General features: G+C 47.2%; 2 protein-coding genes and 1 non-coding gene across 3 annotated transcripts; 1 reads left to right on the forward strand and 2 right to left on the reverse strand.

The window, feature by feature from the left end:
- Positions 1–380: 380 nt before the first annotated feature.
- Positions 381–6,680, reverse strand: LOC117857746 (golgin-84). Its single transcript, XM_072293704.1, has 21 exons — positions 6,517–6,680; positions 6,138–6,218; positions 6,001–6,050; positions 5,291–5,905; positions 5,117–5,179; positions 4,946–5,023; positions 4,634–4,837; positions 3,559–3,615; positions 3,401–3,475; positions 3,242–3,313; positions 2,659–2,721; positions 2,464–2,562; positions 2,180–2,257; positions 1,939–2,007; positions 1,745–1,792; positions 1,564–1,659; positions 1,389–1,465; positions 1,188–1,233; positions 989–1,084; positions 851–898; positions 381–743 (listed from the first exon to the last, which is right to left on the reverse strand). Exons 1-21 carry the CDS (start codon positions 6,542–6,544, stop codon positions 675–677), a joined length of 2,112 nt encoding a protein of 703 aa, XP_072149805.1. The 5' UTR covers positions 6,545–6,680; the 3' UTR covers positions 381–674.
- A 97-nt stretch (positions 6,681–6,777) lies between these two features.
- On the forward strand, positions 6,778–6,850 carry TRNAK-CUU (transfer RNA lysine (anticodon CUU)). Its single transcript has one exon. It is a non-coding gene; the product is annotated as a tRNA-Lys (tRNA).
- Positions 6,851–12,240: 5,390 nt separating this feature from the next.
- Positions 12,241–14,501, reverse strand: LOC117854965 (GATA transcription factor 9). The gene is made up of 2 exons (XM_034737230.2): positions 13,909–14,501; positions 12,241–13,502 (listed from the first exon to the last, which is right to left on the reverse strand). Exons 1-2 carry the CDS (start codon positions 14,248–14,250, stop codon positions 12,645–12,647), a joined length of 1,200 nt encoding a protein of 399 aa, XP_034593121.2. The 5' UTR covers positions 14,251–14,501; the 3' UTR covers positions 12,241–12,644.
- Positions 14,502–20,152: the final 5,651 nt, after the last annotated feature.

Below are 20,152 nucleotides of genomic sequence, written 5' to 3' on the forward strand. Positions count from 1 at the left end.
GTTCCAAGCTCCGTCTCCTCGATCGGTCCTCACATGCCAGTATGCCACCTCGCTACCGACGCGGTGTCGGTGCGCAGCCTGGGACCAGCCGGAAGGGACGCGTGCCCAACGCCCTCCTACCAACCGGTATATTTGCAAGTTCTGCGCACCCAGCAATGCACAGCGCGGCACATCCCCTGGCCCCGTGATTTGAATCACGTCGCTGCGCACCAACTGAGCTCTCGCAAAATAATGCACTGCTATTCCATTCTACAACCACAGGGCTCAGGCTCATTCAGAATACAGTTAGCCAGGAACTTCAACATGATCTCTGAGTGAAATGTCTGCGTTCAGAAGTCAGAACAGGGACCTATTCAACAGTTTGCTCGAGAGTCCAGGAATTGGCTCAAGTGGGCTGTGTGGTATATTTTATGTCAAGGTAATGCATACAAGCTGGTACAGTACATACTCTTTCAGAATCACCAATGTTAAAAGTGTAAAAGAATGGATTATATAGCCCATGGCCAAACAACGAATACTACTACTTTACAAAAGATGGAATGGGGGTAGAGAAATTAAAAAAAACAAAATTGAAATGTGGGGGGTTAATGCTGCATCCAAGTCCAACCAGGGAAACTCAACCGTGTGGCAGGGAGCATTGCCTGGATAGGCAGGAAATAGGAAGGTCACAGAGTCTATGGCAGGTTCCCATTGGCAAGAGCCAGATCACCCATGCCTGATGTTCCTTCTCTGGATGCAAAGTCCTGTAACATTCAAAAACATTGAGCAACAAAATCCGGTTAGCAATTCCCATGCGCATCAATCTAGCCCGAAACACCCAGGATGAGATTGTGACAGCATGGTTGAGTACCTGAAGGCGGTGCAGCAAGTGCATCAAGAACAAATGCACAAACACCTGGTGCAGGCGTAACATATTTAGTTAGTAAGCAATCTTAATCTGATAACAATGCAAACATACAGGAAGCTGAAGTTGTGTTGTTCTTGCCAGATAGAATAGCAGGCTGACTCGAGCAACAGGATGTCGCCACAAAAATCTTGTTGCACGGACAGCTCCTGTATCTAGAAGCTTTGCAGCCTTTTGTAACTGGAACAAAAGAGATGCACAGAAAACGGCGTGAATCTTAATGGTTCATTTCCCATCATTTTGAAAGGGTGTCGACCTTCAGATTCGCACAGGCCATATATACCTGCTGATTTGCTGTTGCCATGTGTCGATGATGAAGAGGAAGAGGCCTACAATACGCATAGTTAGTTGTCTAAGATTGTACTAGAAATTGCAAATAGGCGGATACATTTAATGCTGGATATCATCAATTATCATGATATACAAGAATGATAACATAAAACACAATTTTCATGTATTGTAAGAAGTGAAACAGTTAACATACTCTAATGCCTTAATATCACTATCTTCTTCCCATGACGATGCGGATCTACGAGTTGATTTACTCCTTTCTGCTTCAATCTATCAAATGGTGGGCGTTGATAACATAATGGCAACAATATAAGAATATAGTAAATTGGTAGGGGAAAACGGCAACAGCAAGAGGAGAGATTATCAACCTGCACTTCATGAAATTGTTTCAATGATTTCTCCAGTTGGAACTCTAATGCAGCTTTTTCGCTGGCCATGGATTCCAATTGTGTTTGTTTGTGGTACTGGAAACAGGATGCATACAGAATCAAATTACCTCTCAATTGTTGAAAGTCCAAGGATATATAGAAGAAAAGACAGGTCGCATACCAGCAAGTCAGTTAGCTCACGATATCTCTTCTCTAGCTCAACATGCTCCTATAAACAAGAAACATCCACAAAAATAAGTGCTACTATGGTATGGCAATAAGAAAGGGGTATTGGCTCAATAAGATATTAAGATATTTAATAACCTAAATCCGAATGACTTAGATTAGGATCCAGGAAAGTAACAACTATTTCACCTGTCTGGAATAATGCTCTGCGTCTCTTCTCATTCCAGCCATTTCAACTCTCATCTTCTGTAACTCAGCCTGCATCAAGAAAATGTGCAATGTGCAAATAGAAAACAATATCCATAACAAATCTGATCAGTTTATATCAAATAAACTTTTAGAGTCCTAGCTACAACTTAAAAAACCAAAGCATGCACATCCAGCATTACAACAAAAGACTGAACGAAATACTAGCTTATGAAATTACGACCTCCAATGACGATATCTTTGCCTCAGCCTCTCGTTGGCTTTGGCGTGCACGCTCAACTTCTTCCTGCCATGCCTGCATCTGTTTCCACAACAGTAAAAGATACACCATTATATAACATTTTTATTTCTTTCCAAAGCAATACATGCGCCAGCGAGTGGGGGTTATTCTTAGAATCAGTAGGACCCTGATCTCGACAACTTGTGCAAGAAGGGGCATTCCACATCAAATTCATGAAGTACCACCAAAATTTAAGTCCTGGAAAAAAAAGATGCTTCTATTTTCACCTGAAGAACTTGATTAGCTTCTTCAGAAGGCTTTTTCTGTGCACGGCGATTACGAGCTTCCATCTCCTGAAGTTCTTGTTGCAGCGAAGCACATTCAACCTAAAATAACCAGAATATCATCAGTAAATAGGATAGCAAAACAGCTCATAGCGCCATAATTGTCATATACAAAACACAAGGTGGAAAGGAATTTACCTCAAGCACAGCCACCTTGTGCTCCAATTCCAGTGCTCTTGATGAGCTTTGGTCAGCGGCTCTCTGGATGACAACAAAACAATTAAGATCAGTATTAGAGGATCATCAATTATATTAAAAGAAGTATATGTCACAAGTTAGTAAAATTAGGTAGCAGCATTAACACTGAGATCTGCATGCATCATCCCTTTTACCGAGGTTACATTTCTCATCATACTCATGTTGATGCTTCAAGTTTAAACCTCATAAATCTAAATGTGTAAATCATGTTTCTATAGTTCAAAAAACAACCACAGCCAAGCTTACAAATATAGCATAAGAAAACTAAACAAAATAGTACCTGAACAGGAAAGCATGCACAAGAAATTTTATCTTATAAGTCATTGAAGATTAACAGAACAGGTTGTAATAGATGACCTTTCATCGTCTCATTGTGCATAAATATGACATACGAGCTTAACAAGAAACAAAGATTTGCTTAGCCACAAGGTGCTAGTATCTGATCATATCCGAAAAGTTGGCTAAATAAATTTCAAATCCTTCCAACATAGACTATGATTATAGGTATACCTTGTAACATTACCTGGATTCTAGCAAGAGCATTTGAAGCCTCGACAGCCCGATGTTCTAATTCTACTTCTCTCTCAACAGCTGCCTGTATTGTAACAGCAAGTGACTGGAATATAACAAAAGAAACTATGGCGAATATAAAGTTCTGAATAGACTAACATGGACAAATTACCATCTTTGTGGCATTATGTGCAATACGCTCTTCTTCAGCCCTACGCTCTGTAGTAGCAAGTTCCTCCCGTAAAGCCTAAATTAAACAGTGTGTTTGGAGGTTATGTATCTGATCAACATCACGGGGACTGTGGCAGAAACCATCAATGCCTTACTAACCTGGATGACCCTGGTTTCAGTAAGTTCACGGTTCCTCTTGAGACCATCCATATCTTCCTGGTTCAACAGACAACAGGATTGTATTAAACAATTTGTTTTTTTAGATCAATATACATCTATTAAATCATATTAATCGTCACTAATTGAGGCATAAAATAAAAAATGCCCGTAGGTATTCATACAGTTATATTGCTTCAGTCTAAACCCAAAAGTGATATGATAAGCATAAAGGAAGCAGCATCACGTAATAACAAAGTGGTACTATTTTCTGAGAACTAGTCCAACATTTCCAATGACACCAGATACAAATTGTAATCGATACACATTTCAGACTCGAGCAATAGTAGTCTAGAAGACAATTCGAGGTTTATAATTCCTGTTCTCAATTAGGGTACAGGCACTCAGCCAGGGATTATAATTCAGACTGTAAGCTCAAAAGTCCATTAAATAGACCATTGTAAAGGGTCTGTGAATAACTGAATATTGATGCTTGAGAAACACAGAAACATACCATGGTGAAACACGAGTGAACCACATATGCAACTCTTGACAACAAGAGTAATACTAGGGAGAACATTTTACATATCATCACAGGTCTTTTAAGTTAAAATCGTCTAGAGAATTTGGGAATGTAATATCGAATGTTAATAAAGCGCCAAGTATATAAACCACATGTTTTGGAGCCTTTTGAATGAATGCAAAAGTACCCAGATTCACATGTCAAATCTTTGCTACTTTGGGCCACAAACATGCACGTGAAAAAATGTTGTATGTGCACTACTTCAGTATTCCAAAATGAAGAGCACAGATGTCAAAGCAACCATACTATAAAGACGAACAACTAAAAAATGTACATTTAGCTCTAGGATATCAAATCTCAGAGGGTAACCTCTTTACCAATTACCAGCACATGTCAACCAATAAAAATTATTAATGACACGAGTGTGCTAAAAGTATTTACGGAAGCATATACATGGTAGGATGATAAGCTACTATCTAGTTCCCTTAGGCCTTAGATACTAGCAATAGTATGCTTATAGAAGACATAACGAAAGAGAGTAATGTAAGATGAAACCTCTAAAGAAGCTAGCTTCTCTTCTGAAGCTGCTGCTCTTTTCTTCCAAGAGTCCAATGATTTGACAAGAGATTCAATCTCTGCATTTTTTGCAGTCAAAGCATCAAACATATTTGACTCGGCTCTTGAACCTTCTACCCTGGACATTGATATTTCTTGCTGTAGTTGCTTTATGTGAGCCTCATACGAGCTAGATTTCTCTCTCTGGCATGTTGTATAACATTGATCTATATTAGAAGAAGAAACTAGCATGCAATCAAGTGGAGATAAAAGGAAAAATTAAGTCATAATAAGGTGTGTGAGCAATTAGACCTCTTGAACAAGAAGTTCCTCCAGTTGTGCATTTTCAGACTTATACTCCTGGAGGCGGGATGAAAGTCCAGCACAAACCTATCGGCAAGTTGAAAACAAACAAACAACTTAATATATATCTAGTCAACGTAGATTACATAGTGAGGCAACTGAGCTTATGCTTATCCTTACCCGAGCTAACCTAGCTTCTTTTGATTGACCAGTCTTAACAGCACTTTTTAACAATCCCTGAGCCTGCCAAAGATTAACAGAACAAAACTGTATTGTGGGAAAGGAACAGGTGAACGTATTCACATATCAATCAGAACATTTTGGTCATTGTGATTCCAATTTCCTGCAACATACCTCCTCAAGTTGGTCTTGTTCTTTGACGGAAACTGAATCCGATTTCTGTCCTTGTTGATTTTCTATGCTTTCTGGTGAATCTGAAACATTCTCTTTCTTTGATTCTTGCAGTTTGACAGTACCCTCTGTATTTGACAATTCAGACACATTCCTGTCCTGGACAACAGCCACATCCGAGTCTCTCTCCTCCAAATTAACCACTGGACCAATCTCAGCAGTCTGGTTACTACTGCTCGACTCACTTTTTTCATCTAGAACTGAAGAAGAGCTCTCGACAGCAATCTCTGAATTCCTGGAATGTGCAACAACATCTGCAGCGGGAGCTGCATCCTCAGAGTTTACCTCCATTGGCTGGACTTCAACCACGGTATCAGCAACAGTCCCAGCCCCATCCGTCTTGAGATCATTAGTAACCTTCTCTCCTTTCTCCAATGTACCCTCAATATTCATTTCCTTAACATCAATTGGAGCAATTACAGGTTCACTAGCACTGGCATCAACACTCGACGAATCTGCTGGTGCTGAAGGCCTGATCTTCTCGATCTTCATCCGCTCTCGTGGCGGTTGCCTACTCTTCCTTTCCCTCTGAGCAGCAGAAGTGAGCTTCAGTGGACCCTGCAATATAAATTCACAGCAAAGAGTGAACAGTGGCTCTAATGTGCAATATGTAAAGAAACAAGGTATGCTCAGGAAGGGTATTAAGTAGTGACCTTCTCCCTCGGCTTTCCCTTCTTCGCTTGCACTTCCTGGCTATTCGATCCTTCACAAACAAACATTAGATAGATACAGATTAGACCACCTACCAAATAGCTGAATGTGCTCCGTGCAAACCAAGGAGGCACGCTACCTGAAGGTTGAGAGGTAGACTGCTCATCCGACAACTCAGTTGCCACGATCTTGGCCCTCCGGTCGACGACTTCGAGCAAGTCTATTGCAAATGAACACAACTTTTAAATTCCATTCAAACATTTACAGCGTAATCAAGCAGGCAATGAGACAGTGATGGGTTTCAGTTTGTTGCAATTGGCGCACCAGAGTGATCAAACAGAGCGTACTATTAAGGCTAGATCGTAACGAGGCAATCCTAGCCTCACGGGGTAATCAGCGCTGGGAGAGTACGAGAGTTGTGGGATGGGGGAGGGTGTGCGGCAGATCTTCGCCGGCGGGGAGGGGTGGATCTGGGGGGGCGCGGCGAGAGAGGGCGAGGGAGGTCGAGGGGTGCGTACCTTCGGCGACCTTGAGCCAGGAGGCCATGGCGGGAGAGAGCTGCCGGACCCCCGCCGGTGGCGCAGTGCGACGGCGAGCGAGCTTGATGAGTTGGCTGGTGTGAGATCTCCGGCCGCGGCAGTGGGGTTCTAAGGTGTGAGGTGTCGCACTGTCGCTATGGTTGGTAGCGTGGCGGGGGAAAGGGTCGGAGTCAGTCGGACCAACCCGGTCGCTGTAATATCTACTATTATATAACATTTTACTACACCATATGCATCCAAGCCCGTCTAGCTCAGTCGGTAGAGCGCAAGGCTCTTAACCTTGTGGTCGTGGGTTCGAGCCCCACGGTGGGCGTTCATTTTTTTTTTCATTTTTCGTCGTCTTGTTTCCTGAGTACTCTACTGCTCTTCTTCGTTCTTTAACTTGCTGGTTTCTCATTTTGTATTCTTTTCCCTTGACCCTTTTACTCAAAATAGGCATGGTTTAAACCATCATGCCCTACCTATTGGCATCCTGGGAAGCATGGTTAATGAGTAATCTCGCGGATGTTGAAGTGGAAGCAAGCGTACTGTCTCTTGCTGAGGCTCGTTTTCTGCTTTACCATCTTGATTTGTAACCTTTTCATTGGAAGGCCTCTGATTATCAGTGGGTATGTAATATGTACCTCGTTGTAAACTCTAATCTTATTTTAATTTTTGGCAGATGTTAGGCTGTCAGGTTCAGGTTTCCAGCCCAAGAGCTCAAGCAGCCTCAGCCCCACCAGCTTCAAGGCCTGACGAACAGGGGATTGTCTAGGCTTCTTGATATATGAGGCCCAAAGCTTACATGGGCGCTAAAAGAGAGAAGTCCAGTTTACCCTCCTGATGTAATCGCCCAGTCTGAGAAACACCCCCCAAGTCAAAAACAAGGAATCATACACCCTCCAACTCTCTAAACCAGACAAACTACCCCCCTTGACAATTTCAACCTGGTTTCTCACGTGGTTTTGCAGGTGTACACTTTTTTTACCACATCACGAGTGCCTGGCCCATTTATTGCTCCTCTCTCACTCTCTCTCTCTTCCCTCTTGCCGCTGTCGTCTCTTCCATCTTGCTGCTGCCACCCCTCCTCAACGGCTTCACCTCCGCACGCCATGTGTGGCAGTCCATGCCGGCGGGGGAGGAGCTCACGAATGGCACGGAGAGGAAGGGCATGGGCAGGGATTGGGGGTGGCGGCGCTGCAGCTTGCTGGAGGGAGAGGGAAAGAGGCATGACGAGCAAGAGGAGGAAAGGAGGTGGCGAGGTAGAGATGGGAGAGGGAGGCGGGCAGCCGCTAGGGTCCAGGGAGCGAGTGTGGAGCGCGCGAAGGGCTGAGGCCGCGACGCGGACGGTGGAGGAGGAGGAGGGTGAGTAGGGCGCGGTGGGCAGCGGGGAGGATGTGGCGGCATTGGAGAGCAGCAGCACCTGGAGGTTCTTCGGGGAAGGGCGGCGGGGAGGGTGTGGCGGCGACGAGCCCGGTGGAGGACGAGGAGGTGGAGCTCGCGGAGGAGGGGGAGGGGTGTAGATGAAGGGCACGTCTTCACCCAGGGCATCCGCATGGAAGAAGATGGGCGAGCGGAGGTCGGAGATGGGGACGAGGAGGCAAGGAGCAAAACCACCTGAGAAACAACTGACACGTGGGGCCTTCATACCATGTATCTGCCACGTCAGCAAAACCACCTGAGAAACCAGATTGAAATGGTCAAGGGAGTAGTTTGTCTGGTTTCGAGAGTTGGAGGGTGTATGATTCCTGGTTTTTGACTTGGGGGTGTTTTTCAGACTGGGCAATTACATAGGGGGTAAAATGGACTTCTCTCAAAGGGAAATGATTGTCTTCTGAATGTGTATTAGGCCTAGGACTACGTGCACTAAGTGGGCCGTCGTCTTCTTCTTCTTTGACGGGATGGGCTAGTATCAAGGTTAGAAACTAGGAATACATCAAATTTCCCACCAAACAAAACAATCAGATGAATGGTTGGTTCCCCAAGGTTTGCAGTCTACTCATAGGCCCCGGGAGAATGTCTTGGCTTCTTGTCAACCATTGAACCTTGATCGAGCAATCCTTCCTCTGCAGTCTACTAAACGCACACACGCAACTCCAGAAGCACTCTGCAAATGTTTCATGGTACCAGTCTCATGGTGTGTTGTGCCAAACGAAGCAAGCATGCGTGTACATTCAGATCAGACGCCTGCACCGTATGGCAACGGGAAGGGGCTGTCAAATGCTTGGAGTTGAGCAAAGGCAGCCTTCCCTTCCTTTGTCCCCTCCTGGTCTCGCGGTCCCTTGCATTTCGCCCTGCTGAAAAGCAGTAACTGAAGTTACTCGTAACTGAAGTCGCTCTTTTCCTCCAGCAAAGCAAAAGCAAGTGTGTTTCCTAAATTCCTCTGCTACCGCAGTCTCACTTGTCCCCGATATGCTTGTGTGTTGACGAAAAGGAACGCACGGCAGAGCTTCCTCGCTGCAGAACCAGAATGCTTGTACTGACCACCGACGCCCCCGATCGATCTATGCTTACGTGGAGAGTTTGCAGCAGGGTTTTTTTTAACAAAAATCTGACAAGCGAACGCGCTAGACCCGGAGACAGACTCGTCAGTCATCAGGTGGTATGTATGTAGGTACATACAAAGCCGAAGTTGTTAATTTGCACCTCCAGCTCAAAGGCTCTTGATGACAGTAAAAGTTCAACCCCTCGCCAATCAGGTGACTGCGTTGCTGGAGAATTCAGACGTTGATCGGCAGTTGGCACCAACGACGGCTCATTTCAGTTGTAATTTACGACTCGCGCAGCATATACAAACAGATGAAAACGTAGTAGGGTAGTACAGAACCAGTGCTGCAGTGCACCACTGGTAGAGCAGAAGAGGGCCTCGATGGATTTAATCATGGCATGAAAACAAAGGTATCACCGGGGAAAATATCAGGCAGGCAGGGTAGGCCGGGCACGGCATCAACGCACGTACCAGTGCTCAAGGATAAGGCAGCGCGGCAGGTGCAGGTGGCGATCGGCGCCACAGCTCGTGGGGCTCCCCGGCCTGGCTGCCTGCCGTGGCGGGGCACGGCCGGCCGGCCGGGGCATCTGCGCCTGCACGCCTCCCTGCCCACCGCCGCGCGGCCCCACTCGCCCCAAAAGAAAAGCCGCCCCCCGCGGGGCGCGTGGTGGGGGTGCTCACGTCCGCGCACGTGCCCGCACGTGCCCCGGAGACGTGACCCGCACTGCTCGATCGCCCTCGCCAATCGCCACCGCCCGGAGAGGCGAGCGCAGGTGCACCCCGCCTCCGCGCACGTTACCCCCCGAAGAAAAAGCCCGCGCGCGCTCGGATGCCCCCGCCGATCCGCTGCGACTGCGACCGTACGTGAGCGTGCATGTGAGCGACACCAACCGGCACGCCCGCGCCGTGCCATGCCACGCCCGCCCCGGCTTAATTAACTCGCAACAAATCCAGCCGCGCGCGTAAGCATCATCCGCGCGGCGTGCTCCATCCAAATCCGCCGATCGATCGACCTCCCTCCTCTCGGCCGCACGTATCGATCTGTCTTGATCGCACGGCTAGGAGTAAAGTATAATCGGGCGAGGTCGTGGCATTGACCAACAGCCAGTACGTGCGTGCGTGCAGCTATTGGCTAGTGGCCTAGTAGCTAGCTAAGCCAGCAGATGGATCGAGGGGTGGGTGCGTGTGCGTGCGTCCCCGCTGGGCGGGTCTTGTCAAGCTTTGACGGGACTCGTCTCGGTATCCTTTGTTGTACGCGTGGACCGGCCGGCGCAAACATGGTGCGGCGCGCCGCGTGCGTGTGCTGGATCGTTGCCCGGCCGGCGAGCTACCTTGCACGCACGCAGCAGGGAGCGACGGTTTTCCAGGCGGCATCATGGACCCTCATCCGGCGGCAAGGTGTGCAGGTAACCGAGGCAGTGATCAAGCAAACGTACAGTACAGCAGAGAGCCACAGTGAAATGTCAAGGGTATATTCGTCGGTACAGTAGTAGTAAAAGCTTGCGACGCGCGCCCTGCGTGCCTGGGATCACGAGGACGCCCGGACCGAGGAGGCCCCCAGCGGCCAGCGCCAATATCGTAGCTGCAGGCCGCGAAATGCAAACCCCTAGCCCAGTCAGGACGCAGATAGCTCGTAGAAGTATTCTTAGGCTAATCCCAGTGGGAGTTTCATAGAGGTTTCATGCACATTAAATACGATGACACATCAGCATATGTGATGACATGGCATGGTAGTTATGAAGTGAGAGAGGGAAGGGGTTTCATCAGAATGAAACTGTGTATACACTATTTCCAAGACTATGAAACCTATTGAAACTTGTATTGGGGGCTATAGAGTTTCATTTCATCTAACCATATCCAATCATATGCCTCACAATTAAATATCATGGGCATCCTATGAAATCGTGAAATGAAACTGTGCACTGGGACTTCCTGTTTCATTCATGAGAATACACCTCATGGGATGATGTGGCATCCTTGGAAACAGTGCAATGAAACCTTGCACTGGGACTAGCCTTACAGTTTCTACCGCGTCACAGCAATATTCACCTCCTCCGGCCTCTTCTCTCTCCTCTATCTCTCGGGTTTCTCTATTGCCACCCCCCATGTGAGGCGCCCTCCGTCACCGGGCGCCCTGCCGCGGCGCTGCCTGCCCGCGATCGGCGACGCCGGTTTTTATACTCCTCCACTTGTCCCCTGGTAGTGAGCGCCCCACATGCGCTCACAGTGCCCGCGGCAAGCTACCGCCACCACCACCACCACCACCACCACCAAGCTTAACTTACTGTGCTACTCTGTTATGTAATGGCTAAGCTAAGATAAGCTAGCTACTGTTACCGAATTACTCCTCCTAAGCTACTTCTTCTATATACCACCACCGATGCTCATGCAGGTTCATGCATGCATGGGTAGTAGGTGAGGTAACATGCATGCAAGACGTGGTAACGCAAATTGCATGAGCAAGATAACTTGCCTTGCCAGTTTCACAGCGAGGCGGTTAAATTCGAGGGTCCTTGGCTTTGGCTCCTTGCAGTTGCAGGCCGGAGATGGGATGAGATGACAGGTGTGGCTTGCCTACGGTGGTGGCCTGTCCATGCCTCGTTCTGCGCCCACACACTCTGACGGTCAGTTTCTCAGTACGTGCAGTAGCCAGGGGTGGCGTAAATAATGCCAAGGTGAAACGAAGCTCTCTTTTCCCGGCCTCTCTGACGAAACTGTTTCAGAGTTCCAGCAGTGGGGGCGGCGACGTTATGATGAGCGCAGCCACAGCAGCATGCATGCATGCAGTCGATCGCAAAGCGAGCCGGCCGGCCGGGCGGCATGCATGCAGTGCAGTGTTTTACAGCGAGGAATAAGAGAGGAATTATTTCATAATGTGCCCGATTGGATCCACTCGATCGACCAGCAGCCCCACCGTTTTATTTGTTCCCTTGTTATTACACTGAGGGAGGCATCTCTTTCACGCAAGATTCTAATGATCACGTGCGCCCGGGGCTTGCTGCGACGGGTTTGGCACGCTCGCCGCTCGCCTCCGGCGTGCACGGCCTTGTTCGGTTGCGCACACAACATCTGTGACATGTATCTTTGGGTTCATCCGCCGGCTGCATGCATGGCTGCATGCTTGCCATGGCTGATGAGGAGGATCAGGCTCACCCCATCTCAAGAGTGTAGCATAGGGAAATAGAGAATGAAGTTGACATGAATGCATATTGGGAGCGAGTCGTCAAACTAGGAAATAAGCCAAAATTTTCACTTTTCTTTTTTCATTATGTTCTGGCAGCAGAATGGGGACTAAAGAGAACAAACTAGTAGTAGCCCTGAAGGCTAAAATTACATAATGCTAAGGAACAAAGAAAAAAGCTAAGGAAACTCCCAAAATGTCTAATAAGAAGGTTAGGGGTGGAATTAAGCAGGAAAAAAACAGGAGGATACCATAAACAGAATTTGACACGAAAATTTCGACGAGCTGAACAGAAGCACATGAACTAATAAGCAAACGGAAGAGGGGGAAAAAAACTGGGGAAAAGAACTCCTAAGAGAAGATTAGTAGTTCTTCCATATTTTGGGGGGTTCTCAGGGTTTAGCTGCATTAATTATTACTGCGCTAACTGATCAGTTCTAGCACAAGCTAGACTCATATCTAGATAAGCTGCCGGTAGTCTGCCCCTAAGTGGTGGTGGATCAAGAAGTCGTCGCCGGCGACGATGGGCGCCGCCGCGGGCCCGTCGAACAGCAGCGAGCTCTGCATGTGCATTAGCCCGCCAGGACCACCGCCGGCGATCACGTGCGCCTGGTGCGGCGGCTGGTGCTGCACCTCCTTCTGGCGGCGCAGCTCTAGCACCTTGCGGTGGGAGTTGGAGTGCTTCGACATCACGAAGGTCGGGCTCGCCGCGGGCCGGTACTCCGGCACCAGCCGGCCCGACTTGTACCGCACCCCGCATGCGTTGCACAGCGTCTTGGGGCCCATGGGCCCCGTCCTCCACTGCGGCGTCTTGTCCGTCTCGCAGTGCAGGCACCGCCGCCCTTCCGCCGACGCCGCCGAGCCGGCCGACTGCACCGCGGACGCGCTCGAGGGCAGCGCCTGTGGCGCCGGCGGCGCGTCCTTCTTCTTGGACGGCTTTGACGGTTTCTTGGCGGGGAACGCCTGGGCCGAGACGCCGGACTCCGCCGGCGAGATGGCCATGGACGCTGGCGACGGTGGCGAGGCCGGGGGCGGAGGGAGCACGAGGAGACGTGACGACCAGTTGCCCGGGGCAGCGCGGGAGCGCTTGCTACGGGCCTTGGCAGGGACCGGCGCCTCCGGGATGAACATACCAGGCTGCGCCGCGGAGACGGCTGAAGCCGCGGCCGCAGGGGCCAAAGGAGCCGGTGGCACGTTCACAGCCGGGGAGTACCCGCCGGAAATGAGCTTCAGCTTCTGGAGGTCCTCGGTGGCGAAGGCATCGTCGCCCTCGCCCATGTAATTGGACAGCCATTCCAGCTCCGCCAATTGATCGTACTGCGCAAAATTCACCGTAAGTTTAGCAACCGCGACTTCTCTGTGCTTCCCGTCATGCACTCGCGGGAAATTTGGTAAGGTACACTTTGCAGAATTCGCATTGTGGACTGTTGAGGTTCGAAGTTTTCTATTTTTGGCATGGTTACTATCTTGTGCCAATTTTACGGACTTATACGGATTCTTCTGAAGACCGAAATTGAGTGGTTCATGGGAATCCAATTGTTTTTTTTTCCAGACGGATTAAAATTGAAATCTTTAGCTGCACTCGTAGAAAACCACAACAAAATCCTCCCACGCTGACCCATTACTTCCCAATTTTCGGTTTATATTTGTTAAAGGATTAGAAGAGAACACGAACATGCTAAATTTGCGAGAAGAATTCAGACAAATCGACACAACGACTTACCGGCTCGCAGAATTCCCCCGGGAAGTCGCCGTCGGCTAGCCCGGAGAAGGAGTTGCTGCAGCTGTCGAGGGCCGTGACGGTGGACGAGTCGGCCGAGAAATTCCCGAGGCCGCCCTCCTCCTTGACGCCGCCGCCCGCCCCGGCGGCCTGCAGGCACGGCGGCGCCCCGCCGTCTCCGGCCGCCGCCGCCTCCCCGTCCCCTTCCTCGTCGTCGTCGTACGGGAGCACGAGGAGGTCGTCCACGACGAAGTGGTCCCCGCACCCGGCGGCGCCCTTCCTCTCGCGGGGACCCGCGCCGCCGCCGCCGTAGTACCCGTACTCGGCCGCTGCCGCCGCCTCCATGAGCTGCACTACGCGTCGCACCAACAACGCCCGCGCGCGTCCACCTGCGTTACTCGGCCCGGTTTTGTTGGCTTGCTCCTTCGGTTTTGGACGTGTGGGCGAGGAGAGGGAGAGACGGAAACAGGAGAGGAGGGGGAGGGTCAGCTGGAGCGAACGATTCTTAAGGAGTAAATAAAGCGGGAGCCACTGAGCCACCACGCCGTCCTCTCGGCCCTCCGCTAGTAAAACACGCCAACTGGCCGAACTAGAATTTGAACTCGAAACCCGGGGGTACTTCATACTATTCGGAAACGAAGCACCGGCCAGAGTTTGAATTTTTCAAAACCTGCAGAAAGAACAAGTTCTGCCGTAATCAGTGCCGACTTCGGCAGCAGAAATAACTCTACAGAAGAATCACAAATCGAAATGTTGAATAGCCATTAGGCAACAAATCCTTGCATTATCACGTGAGTACGTGACACCACTGTTTGTTACTTCTACGTAACAACAGCACAAGCTGCTGGATCTTTACGTTGCAGCTAGAGGAAGGAGCCCCCTGCAATGCAGTCACTACCACCGCCGCACGCCGGTGCATGCATGGACGACACACAGTGGATTCCGGTTGTCCCTTACGTCTGCGTGAGAACAAACGCGTCTGACGAGGCAGGTGGTATTTTGTGAGCTCCCGTCACGTGGAAAGCTGGTAAAATTCAGGGTCCCATTATTGGGATCACCGTTCGTTCTACTAGGTAATTTTAAGTACAGTACGTAGTACGCAGGAGGGATCTCGCGTAGTTTATCTTGGCCGTTTCCGCCGGGCCTGACACGAACCTTCTGTTTTTTACTGTGGAGGAATCGATAAGGTGGCCAGGATAAACTTTATTTACCTTCTCCTATCCACTTCAAGTGGCAAAGCCTGGCCACCAGTTAGCCCAAGTATATATAGGCATATGCATGCCTGCTGGTTTCTCGCACAAAAGGCCGCATAAAAATCCGATTGCACACTGAAATGCATCGGCAGAATTTGTAGTAGTGTGCCTGCACCGGCAATTATGCATCGGGGACAAATGGCTTTCCATTAACATGTGGGCATGCCGGGGCACGTTGTTGATATGATAAGCCATGCACGATGTGCGATCCACCGCTACGGGCCTACATACGGCCACACACTGGCTGAAATCTAGTCCCATCAGTACTGGAGGTTCGACATCGGTTGGTAACCTCCTTTAATACCGGGCGTCCGATCGGTATTACTTGGTCAGTACTAAATGCTAGGCTATTTGGTACCGGTCAGCCTAACCGGTGCTAAATGCGCCATTTAGTACCGGTCAGTAACACCAATCGGTACTAAATTGAGAGCCACGTCACGCTGTTGCGGATGACAGTTTAGTACTGATTGATTTTACTAACCGATACTAAAATTTATTCCTTTTCTTTTTTTTCACCCTTTTATTTTAATTCGTATTCATATTCGATGGAGCTTTTACTAATAATATTACGTTAATATATCAACTCATTCAAATCCAAATGTCACAAGTATCAACCCATTCAAATCGTTAACACTTAATAGTTCGTACATCAATACTTAAGGTCTTAAAGAGAACAAGTTCAAATCCATAAGAAAAGAGTACGGTAAGAGTATATCCATGCATGCTACATATTTAATAATTCGCTTCGCTTATGTACTCATGCCACATAGCTTAAGTCTCCAATCGTAAAGCCTAAAACTTCATCAATATAAGCTAGAGTATGAATTAGTGCACTCTCTAGGCTCCACAAGGATGGTCACATGCACTACTATAAATCTCGAACAATGAAGACGACGTCAACTGAAATGGCATGTAGGAAGTGAGATGAGCCTGGAGCTTTGAAATCTCTGGTGTGTATCGAGTTTCCATCGGTGGAACTATAATTCAACACATCCAAGACTTGAGCCAGAATCGCATGAAAGCTCATTGCCGCCAAAGTTTGACCAAAGACATCCTAAAATAAGATAATAACATGATGAAATTTAAAAGATGTAACATAATTAAAGATAAAAGGATGATTAGATATGTTCCATACCGTGTCATGTTGATTCAGCTGACAAAGCCTCTCAGTAGTCCTAGTCACATTGCTTTCTCCATCCTTGAGTGTCCTTATTTGAAAATATGAGAAGTCTGGCACAAAGTACCCATGGTCCTTAAGCTGTTATAGGCAGGCCTCCATGGCGGTCCTTTCAAAAGTTACCCTACTTGATGCTAATTAACCCCATGCGGCAATTGAAACCATCGGGTTGTTCTGGTACTCTCATCTGGTTGGCCTGTGTTTCTCGAATAGGTACTTGAAAAGAGATTTTTACTCTTTTAAAATTTCATGGACCAACTATCTCGGATTGCACTAAAGGAGAAGTACCACCTAGAGCTTTGACAACATCTTCCAACCATCTAATTTTGTCAGTAAGCTACATTGTATGTAAGTAAATTTAGGAGTTATTCATGTGTAGTAAAAAACCAATTAGAAGAAAGAAAGAATATTACTATGTTGGAAATTGTTCCTCTGCTTCTATCGTCTTTTGGCAAGTCAATGACGCGATTAGGGAAGTGAATTCTTGGAGGACGAGCCAACAGTGGCTCCTCGAAAATTTAGTGTCTATGGCCGCCACCACCACGGTGGCCACCTCCACGGCTGCCGCCACCACGGCGAGAAGAGTTTCCACTTGCCATAGTTAGCCCAAACTGTCCAAATAAAATTGTGATAAGATAATTTACCACCATTTTTCTTAACTAGTCAACTTTGCCATCAATAATACATTGTCATATACGCACATCATATACATTGAAATAAATCTAGACCATCATTTCATAGCCATCCACAATTCTATCACAATGCTACCCGTGAATATCTACATGTCCTCTAAGAGATATAGCCATATGCCATAATTGTATCATAAAAAATAATTACTTAGCATCCAACACAAATTGGTATCCAATTCAAGCAAAATCATAGCCATTTTAATCCAATATGGGTAGCAAAATCATTTTAATGCATCAAACTCAAAATTATCGAAAAAAACCTAACCGGGGAGGGCGTGCGGGGAAGGCGAGGGAGGGAGAGGCGTGGCGGCGGCCTGCGGGGGAGGTGGGGAAGGGAGAGGTGCGTCGACGGGGATGGCAGCTAGGGACGGGGTGGCGGTGGTTGGGGACGGGGCGACGGTGATGAAGCCGGGGACGGGGCGACGGCGACGGCGGCCGGGGACGCGACGGCGACGGTGATGGAGATGGGGATGGGGACGGTGATGGAGATGGGGGCAAAGACGAGATAGGGCGGTGGCGACGATGATGGAGACGACAAGAACTGGACCGGCATGGCGGCGGTGGGCAACAGCGACGGGGACGGGGTGGCGGCTATGGGCAAGGGCGACAGGGACGGGGACGGAGCGGCACAGAGGGAGGAACTGCTAAGTGTTTGGAGAAAACAAAGTATTTGCAGGTGGGACACTTTAGTACCGGTGCTAGCCTTTGCCCGGTACTAAATTCCTCCATTTAGTACCGGGCAGGGCTCCCAACCGGTACAAAAGTTGCTAAATGGCAGGATCTGAAATTGGCAGGCATGCTTCCAACTAGTACTAAAGTTGCCAAATTGGCTGGAACTGAAATTATCCACCTCCAGTAGTTTTCTTTCCCGCGCACACTGTCTTAATTCTAATAAAATGTTTCAATCATTATGACAAGATTGTCACATGTATATATATATGAAATAGTAGAGATAAAAATTCATCACAAATATTAACTAGAGTCCTCATGACGTATGTAGAGTATTAACTAGAGTAAATTATACTCCCTCCGTCCCAAATTACTATTTGTTTTGGCTTTTGTAGATACATAGCTTTTGCTACGTATCTAGACATAATATATATCTAGGTGTATAGCGAAATATACGTATTTAAAAAATTCATATATATGAAATAGTAGAGATAAAAATTCATCATACATATTATATCTTACATAAATGAGATATTTAGAACATAGGATCGTCCACATCGCGACCGTTAATTTGGGAGATAAAAAGATATACCAATCCTAAAATAATGGTACAGCATGAGATCTAAGAGTCCACCTACTCTGGCTGAATATCATAAAGGAATCTTGAAATAATGGTTCAAACGTCTTTTGGAGCAAGTGCTATATTTTCATAAAGAAGTATAGTGGCCCAATAGCCTGTCCAGGCAAAAGACATGTTCACTGTGCATGACCTATTTTGGCAATCCAAAATCAACCATAAACTGATGGGTCAAGGCCAGTGAACAAATCTCTACCTAAACCGGCTATTGACTACCATACTTCTATTGTGAAAATCTGGCTCCAAAAGGTGTTTGGAAAATTATTTCAAGATTCTTTTATGACGTTCAGCCAGAGTTTGTGGATTCGAAGTTCTTCTGTTCTCTGGCACTGGAGGAGCGGAGGTGTTACATCCATTGGCGGTCCATCAGCGTCGTATTACGTGAAAACATAGAGTTTCGTATTAGATAAAGAACTTGATCAATATTAAGTAGGAAAAAGATAGAGTAAATGTGTTTGTAATATTTAGTCCTCCCTCTAAAATGCTCCCCATTCTTCTCGTTCTAAAACATCAACAAGTGCTCCATTTGTAACATAAAACTCATTTAAAAAAATATTCCATTCTCCTCCCTCTAAAACAACTCCCCATTCTCCTCGTTCTAAAAGATCAACAAGCTAGTACTCCATTTGTAACATAAAACCCATTCTAAAAAATTTCCCATTCACCTCACTGTAAAAAACTCTACATTCTCCTCGTTCTAAAAGACCAACACGTACTCCATTTGTAACATAAAACTCATTCTAAAAAACTCTCCATTCTCCGCACTCTAAAAAAATCTCCATTCTCCTCGTTCTAAAAGATCAACAACCTAGTACTCCATTTATAACATAAAACTCATTCTAAAAAAACTTCCCATTCACCTCACTCTAAAAAACTCTCCATTCTTCTCGTTCTAAAAAATCAACAAGTACTCCATTTATAACATAAAATTCATTCTAAAAAACTCTACATTCTCCTCACTCTAATAAAACAACAAGTAATATTAGCTCATTCAAAAAAAAGTCTGAAATACTATGATCAGAGGAGGGAGAATAAAGTTGCTAACCGGTCTAGTGAAGAAGCTGGTTTAGTGAAGAAGCTGGTCGAGTGAAGAAAAATGAAGCCCAAGCAAATAGTTGAGCATTTTCTTCACCTGAGCAAATAGTTGAGCTTGCTCAAGCTAAGGAAGCAGCTCATTTATATATAGAGAAAATGGTTGACATTAGTATCGGCTGGTAGCTTCAACCGGTACTTTACCGGTTGAAGCTACCAGCTGGTACTAAATGACATTCTCACCATTTAGTACTGGCTAAAGCCACCAACCGGTACTAAATGGCTTCTTGAGGAATCTAGCGATCTGCCACGCGGTCCACGTGCCGCCATTTAGTACCGGCTGAGGCTTCAAACCGGTACTGCAGGGCTCTAGTGGCACTGCGTGATGACCGGTACTAACGCCGTGCATTAGTACCGGATGAAAAGACATCCGGTACTAACACATTGGATGAATGCTCAGTTTACAGTAGTGCAGGGTGCACAGGCATTTATGGACGCTCTGTAATTTCTATTTGGTAAGAAGTACACACACTTTCCATCGACCGTCAGAGAACTGGAGTAACAAAAAAAAACTCTGACGTCTATAGAAGTGGAGTATAAGCCAATGCCAATTCCGGGATTTTCTTCATATCGGTGTTTCGAAGAGTCCCACATGGCGCAAAAACATTGGACTTTCTATCATTTGTGCCCCTACAATCTTTAGTTGTTGGCATCAATGTACACGCCTTTCCATCAACCGTAACTGCAATCTTGGCTAAATACGCAGTAGTAGTTGTATATATGAGTCAAT

This window comes from Setaria viridis, chromosome 5, assembly GCF_005286985.2.
Source record: "Setaria viridis chromosome 5, Setaria_viridis_v4.0, whole genome shotgun sequence".
NCBI classification, from domain to species: Eukaryota; Viridiplantae; Streptophyta; class Magnoliopsida; order Poales; family Poaceae; genus Setaria; species Setaria viridis.

Bases quoted from the DNA above. Each gene is read 5' to 3' on its own strand.
- LOC117857746 (XM_072293704.1), bottom strand. From the start codon at position 6,544: ATGGCCTCCTGGCTCAAGGTCGCCGAAG. The intron at 5,180-5,290 runs GTATGTTGCAGG...AATCTTTGGCAG, and splicing joins AACAAGACCAACTTGAGGAG to GCTCAGGGATTGTTAAAAAG. The intron at 2,258-2,463 runs GTGAAAATAGAA...TTGTGGAAACAG, and splicing joins AAGCTAATCAAGTTCTTCAG to ATGCAGGCATGGCAGGAAGA.
- LOC117854965 (XM_034737230.2), bottom strand. From the start codon at position 14,250: ATGGAGGCGGCGGCAGCGGCCGAGTACGGGTACTACGGCGGCGGCGGC. The intron at 13,503-13,908 runs GTAAGTCGTTGT...AATTTTGCGCAG, and splicing joins CGGGGGAATTCTGCGAGCCG to TACGATCAATTGGCGGAGCT.